The sequence below is a fragment of the Pinus tabuliformis genome, chromosome 2_1 (genome assembly GCF_031772625.1).
Source record: "Pinus tabuliformis cultivar Carrire ecotype Pingquan chromosome 2_1, CPIR1, whole genome shotgun sequence".
NCBI lineage: Eukaryota > Viridiplantae > Streptophyta > Pinopsida > Pinales > Pinaceae > Pinus > Pinus tabuliformis.
In genome coordinates this window covers 354,161,445-354,188,351 of record NC_142299.1, presented here as the reverse complement: position 1 = coordinate 354,188,351, position 26,907 = coordinate 354,161,445, and the positions used below count along the sequence as shown (strand labels likewise).

General features: G+C 38.8%; 1 protein-coding gene across 3 annotated transcripts in view; it reads left to right on the top strand.

Moving 5' to 3' along the window:
- Nucleotides 1–26,700, top strand: part of LOC149200320 (uncharacterized) — a 166,532-nt gene extending 139,832 nt beyond the window's left edge. Inside the window, exons 2-3 of one of the 3 annotated variants that reach the window (XM_089399559.1) lie at nt 25,546–25,618; nt 26,038–26,700. In XM_089399559.1, the coding sequence (XP_089255685.1) occupies nt 25,546–25,618; nt 26,038–26,402 (438 nt within the window). In that variant the 3' untranslated portion in view covers nt 26,403–26,700. Of the gene's footprint in view, nt 1–25,537; nt 25,619–26,037 lie in introns of all 3 variants that reach the window. The other 2 variants (XM_089399557.1, XM_089399558.1) reach the window with 2 other exon arrangements.
- The last annotated feature ends 207 nt before the right edge of the window (nt 26,701–26,907 follow it).

Genomic DNA, 26,907 nt, shown 5'->3' with positions numbered 1-26,907 from the left:
GGCCTAGGGAAAAGTGTCCAAAAGAATTTAATTTTTTCTCCTAAAGTGACTATAATTTTTATAAAGTCAAATCTAATTTAAAAGTGACTTTAAGTGATAAAGTTACTAAAGTCTAATTTTAAAGTGACTTTAATAAAGTCAATGTAAAATTAGAAAGGAAAAGTGACTTTGGACATAAATGACTAAGTGGGTCTTTATTAAAGTGGGGTGAATTAAAAAATAGAAAGTGAGATTTAAATGAGCATTTAATCTCAGCCCTAGATCTCAATCTATTTCAGCCATTGGATTTAGGGATTCCCCAAAAGTCACTTAGGGTTAGATTAAAAGAGGAAAAGGAGGAAAAGGTCATTCATTCTTTCATGAGCAGATTGAGAGAAGGAGAGCAAGAGAGCAAGGGAGATTTCTAGATAGTGAGGAGAAGGAGGCAGCAGCTTGGCACACATTCCAAGGCAGCGTTTCAGCAAGTCTGTACAGTTGAGTTAGCACACAGTGAAAGGCAGATTTTGGGCACGATTTTCTAGAAAGGCCGTACAACAGTTTTGGTTCAGATTCCAAGGAGGCCGTACAAGTTAGCATAGAAATCGAGGAGCAGAAAATCTGAAGTTTGCTGGCACATTTTTCAAGGGAGGCCGTACAACAAGTGGCTGTACCTTGGCACGCTTTTCTAGGCAGAAATCCGTATAGCTGTACTGCTATTTTTCTGCACAGAAATTGAGGAAAACCGTATAGCAGCATTTATGGCAGCTTGCACGCTTTTCTAGGCAGTCCGTACAGCAGCATTTAAGGCTGAAATTTGGGCACAAAAATCGAGGAGGCCGTACAACATTTATTGTTGTTCTGTTTTACTGTTTGCAAGTTTTTCCAGTTGGCTGTGAGGCATGGAAAATGAGATAAGTTGTAAAAGTTTGCTTGTTGATTTTTTTGCTGAATATTTCTCTTACTGTAAAAAGCATTTTCCAGAAATAAGGAGCTTTCGAACTGGTTTTCCCCAAGAGTTGTAGGGGGTTTTTCCAGGGTCACCTTGACCAAAAATCACTGTGTTTAAATGTGTTGAATGGCTGTTTGTATGTGCTGATATTTATTTCTGCATTTTCCAGCATTCTGTAATATTTCCAAAATTTGTGTTTTCAGCAAAATTTATTTTCTAGTTGTTGAATGTATGGATATGGGAAAGGGCATTTAACTATTTTGGAGAAATAAGGTGAAACTGAAAACCGGGGTGGGAAATGAGAAATTTCTACATGGTATCAGAGTTTGAGTGCTGAAGTGCAGTTTGGGACAAGGAGGAAAATTATAGCCTGCTGATTTTTCACTCAGAAAATTCCAGCAAGCTGATTTTTCACAAACAACAATTTTATCTTTACTACAGCAGTGCTATTTTTCAGTTTTAGGACAGCAGGATGTCATTAGGATTGAAGGTGGAGGATAGGTTGGATGGGCATACCAATTACAGCGTTTGGAAGGAGAGAATGCAGAATATCTTTGAGGAGGCAGAAGTCTGGGACATTATGGTGCATACCACACATAACATTGTTGTTGTGCCTACTGATGCTACTTAGTTGACTGATTATAATAAAAAGAACAACAAGGGTAAGAGACTGATTCTAGATGGAGTCAAAGACCATTGCATTCCTCATGTGAGAGGAAAGAGAAATGCCCATGAGATGTGGACAACATTGTCCAATCTCTACCAGAGTAACAATGAGAACTGGAAAATGGTCCTGAAGGAGAAGCTGAAGACCATTAAGATGGGTAATGATAGTGCAGCTGGATATTTCACAAAGATTACTAATGTGAGAGATGAGTTGGCAGCAGTTGGAGAGGTCATTCCACCCACTCAGTTGGTGCGGATTGCAGTGAATGGCCTCCCTCGTTCATGGATGAACTTTGCTGATGGGGTTTGTGCATGTGAGACCCTTCCCACATGGGAAAGGTTTTGGGATGATTGCATTCAGACAGAGATCAGGAAAGGTCAGCTTGGGGTAGCCAAGCCAGTTGAGCAGGATGAGGATGTAGCACTGTTGGCAGGAGGCAAGAAAGGCAAAGGGAAGAAGTAGGCTTCCACAAGCAATGGTGGGGGCAAAGGCAAAGGTAAAGGTAAACAGGGTAACACACAGAAGGACTATTCCAAGGTGAAGTGTTGGAATTGTCAAAAGATGGGACACTATGCAGTTGTGTGTCCGGAGAAGAAGAAGAAGAAGGGGAAGAACCAGAGCATGACAACTTCAGCAGAGGTTGAGGACTTTGCAGATCGTTTTGACCGGGAGTTTGGGTTCACTGCGTGTGAGTCCTCTAGTGCAAGATCACCTGCCACACAGGTTCAGAGGGAGCATGCTTTTCCCTCGATTAGCGGAGCATCTTCGGGTATCTGGTATGTGGACAGTGGGGCTTCACGTCACATGACAGGAGTCTGTGAGTACTTCTCAGAGCTTTCAGAGAGTGACACTGATATAGAGGTAGTACTCGGTGATGACAGAGTTGTTAGAGCAGTCGGTGTGGGGACACTGACATTTCAGAGGGAGTCCAAACCTCCCTTGAAGGTGTCAGATGTTCTTTATGTGCTAGGGATGAGGAAGAACCTCATATCCGTCTCAGCTTTGGAGGACAGAGGATATGAGGTACTGTTCAGGGGAGGACAGGTGTTGATGTATCCCAGGGGCACTCCAGCTGATTCAGCTAGAGTGATAGGTGTACGCCATGCAAAGGTGTACAAGTTTGCATTCCAGCCCCTTTTGGTATTGAGCAGTAGTACCGACAACAGAGCTAGCAGTTCTGAGCTGTGTGAGATTTGGCACCGCAGGATGGGGCATATGTATCATGGAGCCTTGAGGACCTTGTGGGAGATCACTACAGGTGTGCCAGATTTCAGTACTGATCACTTTGGTACTTGCAGAGGATGTGCGATGGGCAAGTTTGCAAAATCCCCTTTTCTCAGTAGTGACAACAGAGCGACTAGGATACTTGATTTGATTCATTCCGATGTGAGCGGTCGGATGTCTCATGTTTCCTTGAGTGGATATGAGTACTGCGTTTTATTCATTGATGATCACTCCAGGAGGACCTGGATTTATTTCTTGAAGACCAAGAGTGAGGTCTTCAAGCGGTTTCAGGAGTTTAGACTCTAGAGCTCTTGTGGAGACACAGACAGGTCGGAAGATCAAGTCCCTGAGGTCGAACAATGGGGGAGAGTACACCCTTTGAGAGTTTGTTGACTATTGTGCGGAGGCAGGCATTAGGAGGGAGTTCACTGTTCCTTACAACCCCCAGCAGAACGGGGTTGCGGAGAGGAAGAACAGATTTATCGGAGGGGCTGCCAAAGCCATGTTACATGATCAGGGGTTGCCATTGTTCTTGTGGGCAGAGGCCTGCAACACAACTGTTTATTTGCAGAACAGGAGTCTGCATCGTGCCTTGGGGCACATGACTTCGGAGGAGGCCTTTTCTGGGAAGAAACCTGATATTGGTCATCTTCGTATCTTTGGGTGCATTACATACTCCTACATACCCAAGGAGAAGAGGACCAAACTAGAGCCCACCGCAAAGAAGGGTATCTTTGTGGGCTACAGTGAAACCTCAAAGGCCTTTCGGATTTACATTCGTGCACAAAGGAAAGTTGTTGTCAGGCGGGATGTGAAGTTCGAGGAGGACAGGGCCTTTAAGAGGTCACGGGAGTTAGAGTACCTGGATCAGCCAAACCCTCAGCAGCAGTTGAGTCAGTTGCAGGGATCCAGTGGGCAGGGATCAGGAGGATCCGGAGGTACATCTATGACGATGACAGGTCCGTAAGTGAGCAGTGGCTCGCCGAGCCAGAGGGGTGGTGCTCCGGGCAGCATGCAGAGCAGTCCACAGAGCAGTTCACTAGGGAGTCCACTGATGGACAGTTCACACGCTACCTCAGCTTCTACAGGTTCAGGTGCAGGCAGGAGGACAGCAGACAGACGGTCAGGAGTTTAGACTCCTAATGATGATGAGGAGGAGGAGTTTCATTCTCCAATGGGAGAAGTATGCTCAGGGAAGAGGAAGCCCAAGTGGCTTCACGACACCTTGAGAGATGCCACATCTGTTGTTGAGCCTAAGAGGCCGGTCAGAGAGAGTAGACCACCTGAGAGGTTTTGTAGCTATATGGCAATGGCTACCAGCATCCTTGACTCTGAACCTTCTAGCTATGAGGAGGCAGTTAGCCAGCGGGTCTGGAGAGAGGCCATGCAGGAGGAGTATTCTTCTATTATGAAGAATGATGTTTGGGAGGTGGTGCCGAGCATGCTTTTCCCTCGATTAGCGGAGCATCTTCGGGTATCTGGTATGTGGACAGTGGGGCTTCACGTCACATGACAGGAGTCCGTGAGTACTTCTCAGAGCTTTCAGAGAGTGACACTGATATAGAGGTAGTACTCGGTGATGACAGAGTTGTTATAGCAGTCGGTGTGGGGACACTGACATTTCAGAGGGAGTCCAAACCTCCCTTGAAGGTGTCAGATGTTCTTTATGTGCTAGGGATGAGGAAGAACCTCATATCCGTCTCAGCTTTGGAGGACAGAGGATATGAGGTACTGTTCAGGGGAGGACAGGTGTTGATGTATCCCAGGGGCACTCCAGTTGATTCAGCTAGAGTGATAGGTGTACGCCATGCAAAGGTGTACAAGTTTGCATTCCAGCCCCTTTTGGTATTGAGCAGTAGTACCGACAACAGAGCTAGCAGTTCTGAGCTGTGTGAGATTTGGCACCGCAGGATGGGGCATATGTATCATGGAGCCTTGAGGACCTTGTGGGAGATCACTACAGGTGTGCCAGATTTCAGTACTGATCACTTTGATACTTGCAGAGGATGTGCGATGGGCAAGTTTGCAAAATCCCCTTTTCCCAGTAGTGACAACAGAGCGACTGGGATACTTGATTTGATTCATTCCGATGTGAGCGGTCGGATGTCTCATGTTTCCTTGAGTGGATATGAGTACTGTGTTTTATTCATTGATGATCACTCCAGGAGGACCTGGATTTATTTCTTGAAGAGCAAGAGTGAGGTCTTCAAGCGGTTTCAGGAGTTTAGACTCTAGAGCTCTTGTGGAGACACAGACAGGTCGGAAGATCAAGTCCCTGAGGTCGGACAATGGGGGAGAGTACACCCTTGGAGAGTTTGTTGACTATTGTGCGGAGGCAGGCATTAGGAGGGAGTTCACTGTTCCTTACAACCCCCAGCAGAACGGGGTTGCGGAGAGGAAGAACAGATTTATCGGAGGGGCTGCCAAAGCCATGTTACATGATCAGGGGTTGCCATTGTTCTTGTGGGCAGAGGCCTGCAACACAGCTGTTTATTTGCAGAACAGGAGTCTGCATCGTGCCTTGGGGCACATGACTTCGGAGGAGGCCTTTTCTGGGAAGAAGCCTGATATTGGTCATCTTCGTATCTTTGGGTGCATTACATACTCCTACATACCCAAGGAGAAGAGGACCAAACTAGAGCCCACCGCAGAGAAGGGTATCTTTGTGGGCTACAGTGAAACCTCAAAGGCCTTTCGGATTTACATTCGTGCACAAAGGAAAGTTGTTGTCAGGCGGGATGTGAAGTTCGAGGAGGACAGGGCCTTTAAGAGGTCACGGGAGTTAGAGTACCTGGATCATCCAGACCCTCAGCAGTAGTTGAGTCAGTTGCAGGGATCCAGTGGGCAGGGATCAGGAGGATCCGGAGGTACATCTATGACGATGACAGGTCCGTAAGTGAGCAGTGGCTCGCCGAGCCAGAGGGTGGTGCTCCGAGCAGCATGCAGAGCAGTCCACAGAGCAGTTCACTAGGGAGTCCATTGATGGGCAGTTCACACGGTACCTCAGCTTCTACAGGTTCAGGTGCAGGCAGGAGGACAACAGACAGACGGTCAGGAGTTCAGACTCCTAATGATGATGAGGAGGAGGAGTTTCATTCTCCAATGGGAGAAGTATGCTCAGGGAAGAGGAAGCCCAAGTGGCTTCACGACACCTTGAGAGATGCCACATCTGTTGTTGAGCCTAAGAGGCCGGTCAGAGAGAGTAGACCACCTGAGAGGTTTTGTAGCTATATGGCAATGGCTACCAGCATCCTTGACTCTGAGCCTTCTAGCTATGAGGAGGCAGTTAGCCAGCGAGTCTGGAGAGAGGCCATGCAGGAGGAGTATTCTTCTATTATGAAGAATGATGTTTGGGAGGTGGTGCCGAGGCCTGAGGGCAAATCCGTGGTTACTTCCAGATGGCTTTACAAGGTAGAGCATGCTGCAGATGGCAGCATTGAGAAATTCAAAGCGAGGTTTGTGGCTAGAGGGTTCTCCCAGGTAGAGGGAGTTGATTATGAGGAGACCTTCGCTCCCGTGGCTCGATATACTTCGATCCGCTCCATTATATCGATAGCAGCAGAGATGGGTTGGAAGATCCACCAGATGGATGTAAAGACTGCATTTCTTAATGGCTTCATACAGGAGGAGGTGTACATTGAGCAGCCACAAGGCTTTGAGGTGCATGGGAAGGAGTCCCATGTGTGCAGACTGAAGAAGGCCCTTTATGGCCTGAAGCAAGCTCCCAGAGCTTGGTACTCCAGGATAGATACATACTTGCAGGGGATGGGTTTCACAAAGAGTGAGGCAGATCCGAACCTTTACTATATTGTGATAGGTGAGGAGCCTCTCATTCTGGTGTTGTATGTGGATGACTTGGTCATTACAGGTGCAAAGAGACTCATAGAGCACTGCAAGAGAGATCTTGCGGCGGAGTTTGAGATGAAGGACATTGGCTTGATGCATTACTTTTTGGGTTTGGAGGTGTGGCAGGAGGAGGGGCATTTCTTCCTGGGGCAGGGGAAGTATATTGTGGACATCCTTGGCAGATTCCACATGGAGGATAGTAAACCCATGTCGACACCGATGATCACCAACTGGAAGAAGCTTCATGCTTCGGATTTCGAGTTGGTGGATCCCACATTGTACAGGCAGCTGATTGGTTCCTTGATGTATTTGGTCAACACTAGACCAGATATTTGTTTTGCAGTCAACACGATGAGTCAGTTTATGTGTGAGCCTAGGAAGGTTCACTGGGTGGCTGCAAAACACATTTTGCGGTACTTGCAGGGGACAGTGGATTATGGTCTGGACTACAGGCAGGGGGATGGAGTGAGATTGGCAGGTTATACTGATTCTGATTGGGCAGGTTGTGCTTCTGATAGGAAGAGCACTTTAGGGTGCTGTTTTGGGTTGGGTTCGGCAGTAGTGTCATGGTTCAGCCGGAAGCAGCAGTCAGTAGCATTGAGTTCAGCGAAAGTAGAGTATATGGCAGCCAGTCTAGCTAGTTGTGAGGTAGCTAGTTGTGAGGCCATCTGGCTTCGCAAGATGTTGTTTGGCTTATTTGGTCAGCCGTTGAGACCTTCAATGATTTACTATGATAATCAGAGTTGCATTAAACTCACGGAGAATCCAGTATTTCATGACAGGTCAAAGCATATCGGGATCAAATATCATTTCATTAGAGACTATGTTCAGAAGGGAGCTGTGAAGCTTGAGTATATTCCCACTGATGAGCAGGTTGTAGATATTCTTACCAAAGCCTTACCACGGGGCAAGCATGTCTACTTCAGAGACAAGATGGGTGTGGTGAGGAACACCTTCCTCGGTAAGAGGGAGTGTTGAAATTTGGTACCGGAGGACAGGTGGTTCCCTAAGGCTTTGATCTTTGGCCTAGGGAAAAGTGTCGAAAAGAATTTAATTTTTTCTCCTAAAGTGATTTTATAATTTTTATAAAGTCAAATCTAATTTAAAAGTGACTTTAAGTGATAAAGTTACTAAAGTCTAATTTTAAAGTGACTTTAATAAAGTCAATGTAAAATTAGAAATGAAAAGTGACTTTGGACATAAATGACTAAGTGGGTCTTTATTAAGGTGGGGTGAATTAAAAAATAGAAAGTGAGATTTAAATGAGCATTTAATCTCAGCCCTAGATCTCAATCTATTTCAGCCATTGGATTTAGGGATTCCCCAAAAGTCACTTAGGGTTAGATTAAAGGAGGAAAAGGAGAAAAATGTCATTCATTCTTTCATGAGCATATTGAGAGAAGAAGAGCAAGAGAGCAAGGGAGATTTCTGGACAGTGAGGAGAAGGAGGTAGCAGCTTGGCACACATTCCAAGGCAACGTTTCAGCAAGTCTGTACAGCTGAGTTAGCACATAGTGAAAGGTAGATTTTGGGCACGATTTTCTAGAAAGGCCGTACAATAGTTTTGGTTCAGATTCCAAGGAGGCCGTACAGCAAGTTAGCACAGAAATCGAGGAGCAGAAAATCTAAAGTTTGCTGGCACGTTTTTCAAGGGAGGCCATACAACAAGTGGCTGTACCTTGGCACACTTTTCTAGGCAGAAATCCGTACAACTGTACTGCTGTTTTTCTGCACAGAAATTGAGGAAAACCATACAATAGCATTTAAGGCTGAAATTTGGGCACAAAAAATGAGGAGGCCGTACAACATTTATTGCTGGTCTGTTTTACTGTTTGCAAGTTTTTCCAGTTGGCTGTGAGGCACGGAAAATGAGATAGGTTGTAAAAGTTTGCTTGCTGATCTTTTTCTGAATATTTCTCTTGCTGTAAAAAGTATTTTCCAGAAATAAGGAGCTTTCGAACTGGTTTTCCCCAAGAGTTGTAGGGGGTTTTTCCAGGGTCTCCTTGATAAAAAAACATTGTGTTTAAATGTGTTGAATGACTGTTTGTATGTGCTGATATTTATTTCTGCATTTTCCAATATTCTGTAATATTTCCAGAATTTGTGTTTTCAGCAAACTTTATTTTCCGGTTGTTGAATGTATGGATATGGGAAAGGGCATTTAACTATTTTGGAGAAATAAGGTGAAACTGAAAACCGGGGTGGGAAATGAGAAATTTCTACAAGCACTAACTTGTGTTTATTTATTTATGTTTTCTAGGGTAAAGTAGAGTTCGGTTGCAACATAATCTGCATTTAATAGAATAAATTACTTGGACATCATATTCCTAGAGTTAAGCTTTGCATCTATTAATTTGAAAAAGCAAAATATCATTTTAATGCATTTTGCAGCCACCATTTTAGGACTGACGTCTAGGGTTTCATAGCTGTTTTATGCATTTTTAGTCATTGAAAATTGTTGTAACCTTTTTCCAAGTTTACTCATTGATAGCATTTGCTTATTTCATGCTTATCATGAATTTTAGGCTATTTTGTTATTGCTGTCATAAATTTTGCATCCTGTAAATCATATTGTTTAAAAAACTTCAGTTTTTAAAAACAATTGATAATTTAACGGTAGTATGCGTTTGGGATCTATTTGAGCCTTTGTCAGAGCTAATTTACTTGCATAAATTAAGACATCATTGTATCGATCCGGAGTTCGTAAATTGATGAAGTACACTCATTATATGTTAAGGAATTAGCTTAGAATTTTCGTAAGGTGTCCCTTGATTAATAATAAGCTTAACTAAAAGAAATGAAATTTATGTAACTTAGTGAATAATACAAATTCTAAATAATTTTAAAAATGAAATTCAAACTAATAAATATGAGTGTTAATAAAAAATTTAACTTAAGAATGAGATTCAAACTAACATCTATAATTAAAAGAAGTATGAATACTAATTATGTTACAAAATAAGTTTAACTAAGAATGGAATTCAAATTAACAACTATGATCAAAGTATGAATGCTAATCAAGTCACTTTAGTGGAAAACTATAAATTCTAATTTGATATCATAAGCAAAATGAAAACTATCTTTACTCAAACTATTGCAATAAAATTCTAAACTAGCAATGTAACTTAAAGAAAAACAAGACTTAATCCATTAAATCTAAGGCTACCAAAGCTTTCATAGTTAGAAAATCAGGCTGTGAGATCACATGGCTCAGGTGGCTCCCACAACACCACTTTGTCCACTTGTGGAGTTTGTTTATTGAGAAGGAATTCTAGCATTCATGCATCAAATATAAATATTTTTTAAATCAAATCAAATGAAAGGAATTTGGTCAAGTCTAGCTAGCTCATTAACATCCATTGGGGTGTCAGTTGGTAGAGAAACATGCCGTAGTGTAGCTATTCAACTCTTATGGTTGAAAGAGTCTTGCAACAATACTTTGCTGACCACATCAATCCTTGTGAAAAAAAAAATTAGAATTGCTTAGAAAGCAGATTCTACCGAATCAAATACAATGCTTGCTACCATGTGCAAACAGACGCTGCAATACACATATTTAACACAGATTTAAAGAATATAAGAAAGAGTATTTACTAGGAAATTAATGCGCAGGAAAGTAAGAGATATGCAGACATTAAAGACTTCACTCTTAGATACATTTTTACTCGCACGTGTGGGCTAAAAAGAGTCTTATTGTTATGTTTTATCTTTAATATAACTATGTTTTAGGTCGTATTGTGACCTACTTGTAATCACATATTTATTGTTTTTAGAGCTTTTAGTCAATTTTACTTCCTAAATCTAATTGGTTGCCCTTATATGAATAAAGGGAAGTTGATTTTGAGGGGAATCATCATAACACACTCACTCATCTCTGATGGAGTGCAGACTAGTAGCCTATTTTTCTTTGGGATGAAATGGAACATTGATGTAGTGAATTGTCCTGGGGAGGATATTGTGATTGGAGGGAATTTTCTTTTGAATGATGAAATGGTTCTATGGTGATTTTTGTGCAATTATATTGTCAGTGTCTCCTTCTGTTTTGTAATTGTTATAGAATGGGGGTTTCATTAAAATTTTCATCATATGTGTTGAATCATTTATGGCTCTAACATCTGGTATTGCAAAATTATCATCTGGATTTTAATCAAGGAACCTTGATACAGCTTCCTTGACTTTTTATCGCCAATTGATTGAAATTCACTAGGGTTTGATGAAGAGAAAATTCTTTGTAGCATTTTCTCTCTCAGAACTCATTCCAATCGATCTTCTTTCATAGATCTTGCCCTTTGACTCCATTAACCTGGGATTGAGAAAAGGGCACTAGTTCATTAGTGTGTCAATCCTAATAACATTTAAAGCACTGGTTTTTATTTATTTATTTATGTTTTCTAGGGTAAAATAGAGTTTGGTTACAACATAATCTGCATTTAATAGAATAAATTCCTTGGACCTCATAGTCCTAGAGTTAAGCTTTGCATCTACTAATTTGAAAAAACAAAATATCATTTTTAATGCATTTTTCTGCCAACTTTTTAGGGCTGATGTCTAGGGTTTCATAGCTGTTTCATGCAATTTTTAGCCATTGAAAATTGCTGTAACTTTTTTTCTAGTTTACTCATTAATAGCATTTGCTTATTTCTTGCTTATCATGAATTTTAAGCTATTTTGTTATTGCTGTCATAGATTTTGCATCCTGTAAATTGTATTGTTTAGAAAACTTTAATTTATAACAACAATTGATAATTTAAAGGTAGCATGTGTTTAGGATTTGTTTGAGCCTCCGTCAGAGCTAATTTACTTGCAGAAATTAAGACATCATTGTATCAATCCGGAGTTGGTAAATTGATGAAGTACACTCATTATATGTTAAGGAATTAGCTTAGAAATTTCCTAAGGTGTCCTGTTGTCCATGAAGTTGCACACCCAGAAATGTGGGAAAAATCCTCAACCCCACAAGGTGTGTGCTTTGTGGCAATGCTCAGAGAAGGGGCTGTCACCTGATCCCTACTCTACGTTTAGACTCTCTCTTAGCTAAGTCAACGGGGATGGTCCCTAAGGAATATTCTAAAGGATAACTTGTTAGAGATAACAAGTTCTAGGAGACGGTTAGTAAGGCTATCACCATTCAATATAACTTGAAATAAAATTAGAGATTGATTTAGCAAGTATAAATGTTTATGAGCATATAAATATCAACAATATAGATCCAATAAATTTCAAAAGATATCCTGCAAGACAAATTGTAAGAGACCAGTGCCTTAAATATAACTTGCAAGAAATATATGCTCAAGAAGAAATCACACTACTTGCAAATGAGATATGATTTTCAAGTTACAATAATAGCAAACTGCAAAACAAGTGTTAGTGAATCAAAACCACAATAGATTATATACCAATTTGAGATATGAGCAACAAGATGTAAATCAGCCTTGCAATAGGATAATACTAATACTTAGATGAAAGATGCTCAATTATGATATAACATTTAAAGAACAATTAACCTGAGCATGAAAATGAAATAAACAAGTACAAGAATATGAAATGCTTGCAAGTAAATGATAAGCTCACAATCCAAATTGTACAATAACCAATTGTGTGCAAAATGAACAAGGTTATATGTGAGTGTGTGAAATAAAGTGGTCTTGGTAATTTTTAATTAAATGCCTAATCTAAGGTTTGACTTCCCCTCAATTCCTTCAACTTGGTAAGGACTAGTAGGTAGTTGCAAGAAGGCTAGGATGAGGAAGCAATGGCTTCATTAACGATACCCACCTAGGACTTCAATACAACCTGCATGCCTTCGTTCCTACAAGGGACCTAGCCATGCAAGAGAACTGCAAGGTCATGCGTTTTAACCGTTGATCCAAACTCAAATCTAGGGAGATTGAATGACAGTTGAGGAAGTTTGTCCTAAATATCTATCAACCAAGCTTATGCTTGGAGGTAAATTTTAGAGAAATAAAAAAATGTAATTTAGATGCTAAGTTAATACAATTGCTTCAAATGAGATTAACAATTAAAGTGAAATGCTTCAAATGTGAAATATCTTATGAATATCAATAGAGAAATACCATTCCACTTTAATGATCAAATTAGCAATTAGTAACTTGAGCACAAATTATGATATCAATGTGAGATTAGCTTATGCTAATGATCAATGAAGCAAGCGAAAATTACTCAATGAAGCAAATGCAAGTTAGATCAAGAAACTAGAGAGATTACTTCAATGAAAAATGCAAATTAGATAAGTATCCGATGAAACTAGTTAATGAAACAAAATGTTAGGTCCCTATACTACTAGTGTAGCCCCATATTGCCATTAGTGAAACCCTCTTATTTAACATTTGGTATCAGAGCACAACAATAACTATAAAGATGGAAGTGTTTTTGCTTTGATACCAAATGTTATGCAACCAACTCACAAAATAGAAGAAGAGATAGATCAACGACTTCAAAATAAGCCTGTTCGAGGGGGAAACCTCCTTTACATTACACAAATGAACAATTCTTGGATGATACAAATGAAAAGACCTCCAATAATAATGTAAGGGCACAACAATAACAATAGTGGGCTTCTATAGGGCACAATAAATACAATATGGGGACTACATAACAATACAAACTACATAACAATACAATAAGGGGGTTTCACTAATGACAATATGGGGCTACACTAGTAGTATAGGGACCTAACACAAAAGCGAGTTAATCTAAAAAATGATGGATGATTAAAATACTAGTAAAATGAACAAGAAATTAGATCTAGTAATTAGATAAAGCAATGATCAAGAAAATAAAATAATCTAACAAATGCAAAATAAACAAGTTAGTCGCCACCATCCAAGAGATCCTCCTTCCAAATGAGGAGGTGGGATACCAAGGGGAAAAATTGGAAGCTCCCTCCAAGAAACATATTTCTTTTATTATATTTACAAGTGAAACCCTCTTGTAGAGAAATGAGGGTTTAGGATCTTGAGGAGGGTTTACAAAATGGAGCTTCAAGAGCAAATACCCTTCCTTAAGATATCAAGAATGCAAATGAGAAATATTTACAATGATTATGGCAAAATTTACAATGAAAAAATTCTCCAAGAGAGAATTAGCTTTCTCTTCCAATGAAATTCACTCAAAGGGTAGACGTACAAATTTCAAGAGCAAATTTATGCACAAGAGGGAAAGAAATACCCTCCTTTTGCTTGCAGCCAAGAGAAAAAAGGCCTCAAAAATATATATCTATTATTTTCAAGCCTCAAGGAGTGAATCCCTTCAAAATCGTCTTAAAACCCTAGCCGCCTAGCAGATCTATGCAAGAAAGAGTAATAGAAGGGTTTTTATCCACGAGAAATGGCAAAAGGAGGTTTTAAAAATTTAGATCTCTTGATCCTCAAGCCTCCTTATAGATCTTGTCAAGACATCTCCAGGAAAACCCCTCTTCTCAAGCTTCTCTATAGATCTGCGGAAGCAATAAAGAGAGAGATCAGATCTGAAACAAGAGAAATCAGATCACAATAATATACAATTAATAATACAAATTGCAAGCCTCAAGAGTGTGAGGACACCTCCGCTCTTGGGCAGGCAAGAAATAAGCTCTAAAATAGCTAGATCGAACCAGTAAAAGCACATAGAATAAATAGATCTGAAGTTGAAATTAATAATATTTCCAAGCTATGGTAGAAAAACTCCCTCTTCAGAAGAAATCGTTTGATAAGCCCTTGAGGAAAATCGATATGTATTTTTCAACCTTTATTTGCTTGAGAGTTGGTTGGTTCAACCAAAAACTTCCCCAAATGCTCAAGATTTGTTTCAGAAAATTATAGATCTCTACACACTTCAAAATATTTTGTTAGATCCACAAGGGATTGGACTACACAATGAAAAAAAGACTAGGGGTTCAACCAAAAACCCACTAGCGCTTCTAGATCTAGAGTGGTCCTCCAATCCAGAAAATTACACAAGATACCTTGTATAAATTAATCCAAAAAAATGGCAAATGAAACTAACAAATTATGGATCAGATAGTGTAGAGCATTAAGCACAAATAAATCTGAAAAATATTACCATAAAGAGTTGAAGAATAACACCATAAGAATATGCCCCCAAAGACTTTCTTTATTACTCAGAAAAATATTCAGTACAAAAATGCACCAAAGCTTCGCTGGCCTAGTAGCTCTATTTTTCAATGATAAAATGAGGAGCTCTAAGGCTCAATTTATAGAAAAATATGAGAGAGGATCGCTCTCCATGCGAAATCGTCTTGGTTCCAAGTGAAAACGACTAGATCTCCTTCCAACAAATCATAACCCTTTGATAAGCCTGTGCAGATCTTAAGGAGAGGGAGACGTTAGGCCCAAATGGGAACTGGGTGGAGTGATAAATCCATGCTGGAGTGGTTTGGACCACTCAAAAAATATTCTCCATCTTTTTCCTCGAAAAACTCCCATTCAAATCAACCAACTTTGGACCATCTCCTCAAAAAATTGATTTGCTGGGACATTAGCTTCTTCCTTGGACCATCAAATTTTTTCTTGGTGATTTTCTTGCTTGATTTGTGGAGATTCCATCACTTTTTGACTTGACTTTATTTCTTGGGAAAGTCCACTTCATTTTTTTATCATTTTCCACTTGGAGAGAATTTTTATTTTTTTCTCATTTTATTTTCTGGCTAATTATTTGCCATTTTTTGCCAAAATTCGGAGAAAATAGGTTTTGAGTTGTGAATAATCATTTTTGCACCCTCAAAGTGTGTTTAAATAGAAAGTTGAGGTGTAGACGTCTAATTTTGATTACTCACACCCCCTACAACTTCTATAGACACAACCTATTACATTTACATCAAAATTTACATAAAAATCTCGTCCAACGAGGAATTTTTATCAATTAAAAACAAACACCTCGACTTGACCAAATTCCACGAAACTTTAGAGATGATCTAGTATGGTGATATACACTAACATTAGAGACTAGGATTCACCTAAGACTACCATCAAGATGCACTCTAGCTTTGGGGTATATCTGGGAGAAAAACTTAACTGATTATAAGTGTTGAAAAACACAAATAATGAGCTAAGGAAAAAAACTCCCTAGAGTGAACTCACTTGTTAGTATAGTCCTAAGCTACCTAGACTTTTTACATGACACTTTTTCATCATACTAGAATCATTTTTACAATATCCCCTTAGGGCTACAGAATCTGAAAGACCAACTGACAAGAAGCAGAAGAAATCTGATGAAGTCTATTTTAGTGCGAATAGAGCCAATATGGGATTGTGCATCATTTTCAATCCATGTATGAAAGTTCTTGAATGTTTGAAAAGCATCAGATTTGTTCTTCAATAAATAAAGCTAACACATTTTGGTGTAGTCATCAATAAATGTCATCATATATTTATTTCCATTGCAGAAGGAACAGGCATTGGACCACATAAATCTAAATGAATGAGTTCAAGTTTTCTATGTGCTCTTGAATGTGAATCATGAAAAGACTATTTGCTATGCTTTCCTAGAATGCAAGCATCACATTGCTTAAGTTTCCTAGGAATTGTAGGCAAACCAATAACACCATTTTTCTTCAACAAGCGGAGGCTGTCATAGTTTAAGTGTCCAAATCTAGCATGTCATAATAAACTTGATGGAAATGTACCTTCTTCATAATGAGAATTGTATGAGAGATTTTGTGTATGAGTAGAGGTACCTTGCAGCGTGAGAAGCCTTTCTTCTTCTATACCCGTCATGACAAGTGAGTGGTCTGATGCTTTTATTACCTCAAGCTTTCCATCAAACATATGAATGGAGTGTCCTTGCTGGCGGATGTGGACCAAGGACACAAGTTTCTCCTCAGCTGTGGGAGATATAGAACATGCTGTAGAAGAAAGTCTGGAAGACCAGACAATTTAAGCTTGATTGTGCAAAGCCCTAATGGCTTGAGTTTTGATTTGTCTGCAAAGTATACTGCTCCATCAACATTGTCAGTAAATTCTTCAAAAAAATCTCTTCTAAAAATCATGTGGCAAGTTGCTCCTGAATCAAGCAACCAATCATTTTTCCAAGAAGCAAGTGAAGCATTAAATAAGCCTTCATTAGCTCCAATATTACAGTGTGCCACAACATAGTGAGCAGATTCAGGGGCTTTACCTTTCTCTTTGTCATTAGTTTTACCTTTGGGTTTGTTTCTTTCCTGCTCAATTCTGTCCCAAGGCAAGTTGCATGTGGATGCATCATGTGATCCATCTCTTTTGCAGCGTATGCAGTGCAAATCTGACTTTTCTCCTTGAGAGTGTTTGCCCCCCTGCCTCTGAAATTTCTTCCTCTTCCTCTTCGACCACCTCTTCCTCTGGAAGAATCTTGAGCAAGATTCTTTTCTCTATGACCAAGGCACACAACTTCTTCAAAATATTCAGGAGCTGTCTTCTTCCCAAAAGCTTTCTCTCTTTCAGCAAATTTTTTCACAAGGGAGTCAAAGGTAATATCTCTGAGGTTTCCATTTGCTTGCAGTGACTCAAGATAATTTGAGTAAGTGGGATAAAGTGCCTTGAGAAAAGCTATCAGAGGAATATCCAGTTCAACATTAGTGACTTTGATATCATGCATTATAGATTTTACTTCTGATGCAAGAGCAAGAGGATCATTATTTTGTAATTCAAGGGTGAAGAGTTTAATCATGAGTTGAACAACTTCAAGTGCAGAGTGTGAGTCATAAAGTTCCTTCAGTTTTTGTAAGGCTTCGAAAGCATTTGAAAATGGCAAAATATGGCGACTCACCTCTTCATTTACTGATGTTGCAATCAATGCATAAGCCTTGCTGTTCTTATTTTCCCAAATGACGAATTCTTTGTCTGAGGTAGGTTGTTTTGGCTCTTTGTCTCCGTCTCCAACACACACTCCTTTCCACAACTCATTAAAAATGAGAGTGTGTTTGATTTTCCGCGACCATTCAGGATAATTCTCCTTCCCATTGAGAACCACTCCCACAATAGATATTAATGAATGCATTGTAAAATCTGTGTACTGTGGAAAAAAATACTTCTGCTGCAAAATTTTACTCCTAAAAAAATCTGATTATGATATATGAAGATAGAGGTATTATGTGGGGAAGGTGTTATTGGAGAGGCACACACACTATGGAAGGTGGTATGTGGGGATGGTGTGCTTGATCTCGCTGGTGAAACTGCAGCTGCAATGGCAACAACCTCTATTGCCTTCACAATATCGAATGCAACGTATTCCTCTACCTTGTTACAACATGCAAAGCAGTTATTTGCATTCGCGGACCAATATCGTGGGCTATATGATGAGAGTATCAACGTAGCAAAGAAGTACTATGCATCGAGTGGATATTTGGACGAGTTGCTATGGGCAGCATCGTGGCTATTTCAGGCAACAGGAGAAGATATTTACCTCAACTATGTGGTGAAATGATGAATATGCCTGCCATTCAGAACCTTATGAACAACCCCGATTTGATGCGAAACTTGATTATGAGTAATCCGCAGATGCCGGAAATTATTGACAGGAACCCAGACCTTGCGCACATACTCAATGATCCTGGCACTCTTAGACAGACTTTGGATGCAGCAAGGAATCCTGAACTCATGCGAGAGATGATGAGAAATACTGAAGGCTTTAACATGCTCCGTTGTATGTATGGAACAATTCAAGAGCCATTTCTCAATGCGACAACAAGGGAAGGCGGAGGGCCAAGTCAAGTGGGTTGGTGCCAACGTATAGCCAGTGGAGTGGCATGCAGGTGGAGGGGAGGTGGTTTCAGAGGGATTTGACAAAGATCTCAGTCTGCAAAGGATGCAGGACAAATTTATGAAAAAAATGGCAGAAGGGAGTTACAATGGCAGAAAGGGATGCCAAAAATGGAGCCGGCTCTGATACCATGTTAGACCAAGAGGTAACTCCTCAAATCAAATCATATTATTCATTCAGGTTGTTCATTATTATATACAAGAGGGAGTGACTGTTCAATTCATCTCCCGATGACTCTTCATCTTCTCTATTATTTATTTACACTAATTACAGTGGTTCACCCAATCCCTATGATTAGGTGTCAACAGTCTGGACATCTGTTTGCTTTGATGGTGCAAGAATGCCTCTGAAGTGTGCTTTGACCATGGAACCTTTGACTAATCTTCAAATGCAACTTCAGTGGTCAACATGTCCCTTAATAAATAATAAGCTTAACTAAAAGAAAATGAAATTCATATCACTTAGTGAATAATACAAATTCTAAATAAGTTTAAAAATGAAATTCAAATTAATAAATGAGTGCTAATCAAAGGCTTAACTTAAGAATGAGATTCAAACTAACATCTATAATTAAAAGAAGTATGAATACTAATTAAGTCACGAAATAAGCTTAAGTAAGTATGGAATTCAAATTAACAAGTATTATCAAAGGAAGTATGAATGCTAATCAAGTCACTATAGTGGAAAACTAGAAATTCTAATTTGATATCATAAGCAAAATGAAAACTATCTTTACTCAAATTATTGCAATAACATTCTAAACTAGCAATGTAACTTTCAAAGGAAAACAATAATTAATCCATTAAATCTAAGGCTACAATGCTTTCATTGGGAGAAAGTCAGGTTGTGAGATCGCATGCCTTAGGTGGCTCCCACAACAATACTTTGTCCACTTGTGGAGTTTGTTGATTGAGGAGGAATTCTAACATTCATGCATCAAATAGAAATATTTTTTAAATCAAATAAAATGGAAGGAATTTGGTCAAGTCCAACTAGCTCATTAACATCCATTGGGGTCTCAATTGGTAGAAAAACATGCCATAGTGTATCTTTGCAACTCTTATGGTTGAAAGAGGCTTGCTACAATACTTTGCAAATGACATCAATCCTTGCAAAGATACAAATTTAGAATTGGTTAGAAAGCAAATTCTACCTAATCAAATAAAATGCTTGCTGCCATGTGAAAACAAACACTGATATACACATGTAACAAAGATTTAAAAATGATAAAAAAGAGTATTTACTAGGAAATTAATGCACAAGAAAGTAAGAGATATCTACCCATAAAAGATGAGTACACATGCCACAATTTGGGGGCCCTCTAGACTTTGGCTTGCGCACACAACAAAATCTACTTATTGTAGAAACTGTGAGCCACTATATATTAATGGTAGAAACATGTACAACACTTAATTAAAAACTTTTAATTAAGGACTTCAATCTCGTAGTCTCCACTTATAATTATTTATACAAATCAAATAAAACAAATTCAGCGATCAATCTTCTATGAAACAACTAGAACCCTGATTTGGTATCTAAACTCCAAGAATTTGATCCATGGATCACTCGAATTCGTGCCTAATCATGCGATTTGTAGGAGATGCTGATTTTCCCTTAGCAGGTGCTTGGTTCTCTCTGCTACTACAATGTTGACCAATCCTTTTTGTTCTAGCTTTCACGAATCCAAGAGGAAATTAACCATGTTGTGAACTCTGGGAACAAAACCCATGTCTTCGTTTTGCTCAGAATTGTCTGCAAGTATCTAAACGAAGGACGATTTATAATATTAATTTCTTTTCTGTAAAAACTAGTAAAAAATGGATTTTTAACATTTAAATTTGCTAAATAACCAAAATTAAAACAAAATAGTGGAAATACCTTTTTATGGGTCAATTTATCTTCATTGGGGCAAAAGTTCCTAAGTTACCGGATCCGGCAAGCCTTCGTCCCGGATCCACGTATCCTTCTATCTGATTTGGATCTGGATCCGGCTTGAATTCGCTGAAAAATGGCTAGGTGGCAAATCCATCTTTTCCAGAAACAGATCCTGACTTCCAGAAATGGATCTCGCCTTTCAAAAACAGATCCCTTCAAACACAGCCGGATTTCAAATAAATAAAATCTGGGTTTTTTAATTTAGGTTTCTTTTTAGGTTTTTAATTCATCTGAAGTGGTCACATTGGCCCATTGTTATATAATTTGTCAACCGCTTTCACTTAGCAACAACGGGCAACACACTAAGTAGACATGCAAGGGTTCTAACTTCTCCCGGCTCCAAAGGCGAATCTCCAGGCAAACAACCCCGACCCTAGGCCCCCAAACTGTTGACTCGTCACTCCACATCAATCGGCAAGGGTGTTAAAAAAATTATTACAGTCGACCCCATCTCTAGAAAAATTATTACAGTCGACCCCATCTCTAGAAAAATTATTACAGTCGACCCCATCTCTAGGCAGTAACTGTCGACCACACATCAACTGGAAGGGCGTTAAAATTTAAAAGTTATTATAATCGACCCCATGTCCAGGCAACAATTGTCGACCGGGACAGGGGCAAAGGCGTTAAAAAAATTTAAATTACAGGGACAGGGACAGAGGCGTTAAAAAAATTTAAATTATAAGGATAGGGACAGAGGCGTTAAAAAAAACATAAATTACAAGGATAGGGACAGAGGCGTTAAAAAAAATTAAATTACAGGGATAGGGACAAAGGCGTTAAAAAATTTTAAATTATAGGGATAGGGACAAAGGTGTTAAAAAATTTTAAATTACAGAGACAGGGACAAAGGCGTTAAAAAAATTTTAAATTATAGAGACAGGGACAGGGACAAAGCAAGGGTCTGAATTTTGAAAGTTTAGTTTCTGCATTATATAATACAAATTTTCACTGCAGTTGAAATGCACAGTGCACTCTTAGGTGTACATTAAAATTTAAACATTTTAATTTTATTTTAAATCCCTGCAGTCGAATGCACAGTGGACTCTTAAGTGTACAATCAAACATTTTTGAAACATTAAACACTGTGGATTAAACATTTTAAAAATTTTTAAGTTTCAATTTTATGTATTTTAATTTTTAAATTATTGATAATAAATCCTGGAGGTGGTTTTTATAAATGGAAGTGCAATGAATGCCAAGATATTAAAAATGGCTCATATACTAGAGTGAAGGCCCATCTGACTGGACAAACTAACACAGGGGTGCAAGTATGCATTGGGCCAAAAGGCCCATCTGACTGGACAAACTAACACAGGGGTGCAAGTATGCATCGGGCCAAAAGACGCAAATGGAAAACCTGGCCAAGGTTTGAGTCTTGGAAAAATAAAATTCTATGCATCTTTGCAAGATGCTGCTGATAGGAAACTTGCTAAGGGAAAAAACTCTATGCAAAGCTCTACAACTAGGCCTCCATTGCCATCTGGGCCTGCTGCCACAACTAATAAAAGGCCCACTCTAGGCCCTCTTAAAGTAACGTTCAATAGCCAGGGTAGAGACACAACCGATGAACATGTAGCTCGTTGCATCTATGCAAATGGGCTAGCATCCAATTTGGTGCATTCTCTTTATTGGCAACAAATGATTAAGGCAATTAATGAAGCGCTAAAAGGGTACAAGAGCCCTGGATATGAAAAGGTCCGCACTACTTAGTTGGCATTAAAGAGACACTCTCTGGATAGACAACTATAGTTAATCCGAGATACATGGACAGAAACAGGAGTTTCCATAATTTCTGATGGATGAAGAGACCAAAGAAACCCCCTGTTAATTATATTATTGAAATATGCCCCCAAGGGGCAATGTTTTTGAAGGCTATTGATTGCAGTGGAATAGAGAAAGATGCATCTTTCATATCCACAATTCTTATTGATGCAATAGAAAGTGTGGGGCCACATAATGTTGTCCAAATCATTACGGACAATGCACAGATTTGTAGAGCTGCAGGTTTGATTGTGGAGAGTCGATATGATCACATTTTTTGGACTCCATGTGCAGTACATTCATTGAACCTTATGCTTGAAAAGATTGGTTAGATTGAATGGATTAATGAAATATATATAGCAGCAAAAGAAATCCAAATGTTCATTACCAATCATCCAATTTCCAAGGCCATATATCGAGGTTTCGCAAAGTTGGAGCTATTGAAGGTACTCTTTTTTAATCAATATTATTTGTATTGGAATTTGAGAATTCTTAATTTAAATTTTAATTACAAACTTATATATGATTTCTCATTTGAGATTTGACTTTTTGAAACTTTCAGGTTGCTGAAACCTATTTTGCTTCTCACACTCTTGTCATAAAGAAGTTTGTGGAGGTGAAACAAACATTACAAGCAATGGTCATTGACCCTCTTTGGGAATCATGGAGGACTTCCACTTTTGATGGAGGGCAAAAATTCAAGTCCATCATTCTTGATGATGCATGGTGGGACAAGGTCCAATACCTTCTGCGGTTTATTGAACCAATCTTGACCTTGATTAGGACATTTGACACAGATACACCTTGCTTGGGGGAAGTTTATGAAAACATTGATAGTATGTTGGAGAGGATAAGGGAAATTATCAGGGCAAGTGAAAATGACCCTTTTGAAACATTTTATTATGAAGTGAAGGACATAGTTACGGAAAGGTGGAACAAAATGACCACACCATTACACCTTTTGGCCTATGCATTGCACCCCAAGTATTATCATTCCAAAATTTTGTCTTTACTTGGTAGAACAACGCCAAACAAGGATTCTGAAGTGGTACAAGGATACAAGACAACTTTGAGGAAAATTTATAGAGATGTGGGAGTTGCAATGGAAGTACGTCAAGAATTTGGAGGATTTGTACAATCTACTGGTAGCTTTTCAGATCCAATAACTATGGATGATTGAGGGCATCTTGATCCTATTACTTGGTGGGGCTTCCATGGTGGGGATAACATTCATCTCTTGACTCTAGCCACTAGGTTGTTATCACAAGTTGCTAGTTCCTCATCAACTGAGAGGAATTGGAGTACATATGGCTTCATCCATTCAGTGAAGCGAAATAGGTTGGGAGCGACAAAGGCTGAGGATCTTGTGTATGTTCATTCCAACCTCCGTCTTCTATCACATGTTGAACCAGAGTATAAAAAAGGTCCGAGCAACATGCGAGATGTGGAGCTTGAGATCTCTAACTTGAACTTGACACTGAATTCCATGACTCACCTCAACTTACTCGAGGATATTGTTCCATTCCCAGTCCAACCTACTGATGCAACTTCCTACATTCCAGGAACCCCATCATCTATTTTTGATGTAGAGTTGCAATATGCAGAATATAATGTAGATCCATTTGAGGATATGTAGTTAAACCTATTGCACATTATGATATTAGTAGAGTGATCATGGATGAGACACTCATTTTTGTAATTATTCTTATCATTTATGATATTATCCTTTTTGTATGAAGGAGGATGCATCATTTCAGTGTTCTAGTCTTCATATTTATAATATATCTAATGGTTTTAGTTCTAAATGTTGTAATTTATAAATGGATTTGATTTTTGAACTCTAAAAGTTTTCTTTTTAAATTTAAATAATATTATTATATTTGTTGTACTTGACGTATACTTGCCATATCCAGATCCTAGATTTTCAAAAAACTAGCGAATCCGGATTTGGATCTGTATCCGTATCCGTATCCGAATCCTGGTAACTTAGGGCAAAACATGAGCAAAATGCACAAAAGTGAGGACAAAAGAGGTGAAAATGACCAAAATGAAGAAAATTTGTGACTTTTTAATGACAAAATTGAGAACTAACAACCTCCCTAGTATTATTCAAGCCCTCTAGATTCAACCATAGCTGCTTTGAACTCGTTAAATTGAATTATCTCTCATTTCAACTTGAGTCTTGCTTTATTGAATATCATCATTGGATGTTTTATTTAGCAGAATCCTTGGAGGGTATTCAGCCTAGGAATTCTTGGGTTATCTAATCTCCGAGGTCTATTTGGGAAGCCTCCCTTGTGGGGATAATATCCCATCCACAGAGTAGCAGGGTAACAATTACTAAGGTGACAGTGATGCCTGATCCCATTGTTTCCCTTAATCTAGAGTGCTTAGTGGGTCTTTGCATTAAGGTGCTAGATTTTATAGTGATAGTACCACCTAGCTCCTTGTGAGGACCTTGACAAGATCACTAAACCGGTTGGTAATAGGGCCCAACCTTGGAGTTCGAAGAAATTAAACTTCACCCATGACCAAAAATAACAAACGCCCTGATCACTGATGCTAACTTGTGTGTCGTGATAAACTTAGGTTTCTTAAAGAAGAAAGTGGGTGCTTCAGATACTCCAATTATCCTACTTTATCATAATAAGAATAAACTACCAGGATTTGAGGATAAAATCATTATGAATGACTTTGTATGTTGATGCCATGCTCTTTCAAAGGGCACTAAAAGTTGGACAAATCTCGAGTGCAAATACAAGGCAAGGACCCAAATTATTGGCCACTAGCACATCTATGGCATGGATTCAAAAATTTTAGAATGGACCCATACTCTATGTTTGAGTGTTGAGGGCACAACACCCTCCTTGGTACTCAATCAAATTCCAGCAAGGTTCTTATCCGTCCTCCATATTTCCGATCCAATTTCAGATCATGACCATTCAGTCAAGAATCATTATCTGTGCAGGATCAGTAAAGGAACATCAGCAATTGTTCTCAACCCTCAGTCACATCCTGACACAATAGTTCTCTGTCATATGACTTCATCCTTCATGATCTGGTCTTCAGTGGCGAGGAAAAGGGGAAATTACTGTTGAATATTAAGTGCAAGGAAAACAAATTTGCAATCTGATTGTTTCAACATCAGTCTCAACTTTCAAGTAAATATTTCTATTTGAGTTCTTACCAGCTTAAAGAAACTATGGCTCATTGTTCTGTTAAAATCCATGTAAGTTCCCGTCACTTGGTTTAAACTTGACACCTTAATGTACAGCTGTTTTGAAAGTTACTTGGATAATCTTAAAGATATTTTCCGGATAAAGAGTCAGCATTTATTTCAAACTTACATCTTTGAATGATATTATGGATGAATTGTTAATATGAAATGGAATTAATTGTTTCTCTGCTTGCCTGTGAAGTTCTGCAGCAAGAAGGTAGCTATGAGTTGAGAAAGCGACCAAATATTTCAGCCAGAAATGCAAATATAATGGCAAGCAGAGGTCTCTGTCGATTTTCTTGATTGTAAACTTTTCCACTGTGTGCATCACTCTTCTTTTTATCAGCTTACTTTCTCAAGAATATACAATATGAAAATAACAGCTTATTTTAAAAACAAAGTTGATCACTGGTTACGAAGATGCTTGGTTAACTTTAATTGCTTATTGGTATTCCACCTAATTTTTCTCTCCCTTTCAAATTTGTATTTTATTTTTTATTTGTCATGATATCTATGTTTATTGGAGTTGCATTAAGCATTCCATTGGCTTATATTGGACTTGGATCTTTCCATGGTCATTGACCTATTTTGGTCATCTGTGGACATTAACGTTAATTAAATCAATTCAATTGGTTTGGCATGAAAATGCAATATGATTTTGGCTATGTATTTTTGACTTACTGAAAATACTCTTTCTTGCAGCATTGGTTACTTTTACCCACAAGAGATTGGAATGTAACTTCTCGGTGCAGAGAGGCAAAGAAAGCAAACATCATAAAAAGCTTTTGAAGGCAGCAAGAGGCTTCTCACTAAACCAAACACTTACATCTGGCAATAAACCTGAGAAACTATCCGAGTCTTTACTCAAGTTGAATACCTTATTGCAGTTATGTGCGTTTACTTTGGCTACTACTTATGTATCTGCATACAGAGCTGTATCTGAAATTTCTAGTAGTATTCCAGTGGTATCATCAGTGGTGCATAATTTGGTTGGATATTGGGTTGGACCAGATTTTGATGATGGGTGGGGTTATATCGAAGCTGTGGTTGTTCGGCTCCACTACTAGTAATGTATTTTGAGGCCATAGAGATGAATCTTCAACAAATGTATGTAGATATCATCATCTATTGCTGATGTCCAATCATGCTGGAGAGAGATTTTCAAGGGTCTTATGAAGATTTTTTTGTGCCATAAACGAAGACCCCAAAATTTATTACAAATAGTAATCGGAAGTTGTATTGGAAGCCATAGCTGGTTTCCATTCAGATGCACATGAGACTCTGTACATCCATAAGCTGTTTAGGCTTACTGTTTTTGACTGAATTCTCTTATCATATGTGTTGTTATCTGTCATTGGTGGATTATACATTTTTTATGATGTCAGTTCTTGTATTTTCTGTTTTTTTACTCTCTGGATCGCTGAACTGGGTTGTTTTCTAATATCCCTTTAATAGAATTCATAGCAGTACCCACAAACTTGTTGATCTAGATTGTCATTAATGTCAATATGAAGCCAAGGAGAAGCAGAGCAGACTTGCGAAGAAGTCCACTGGAAAGAGGATCGCATCAGT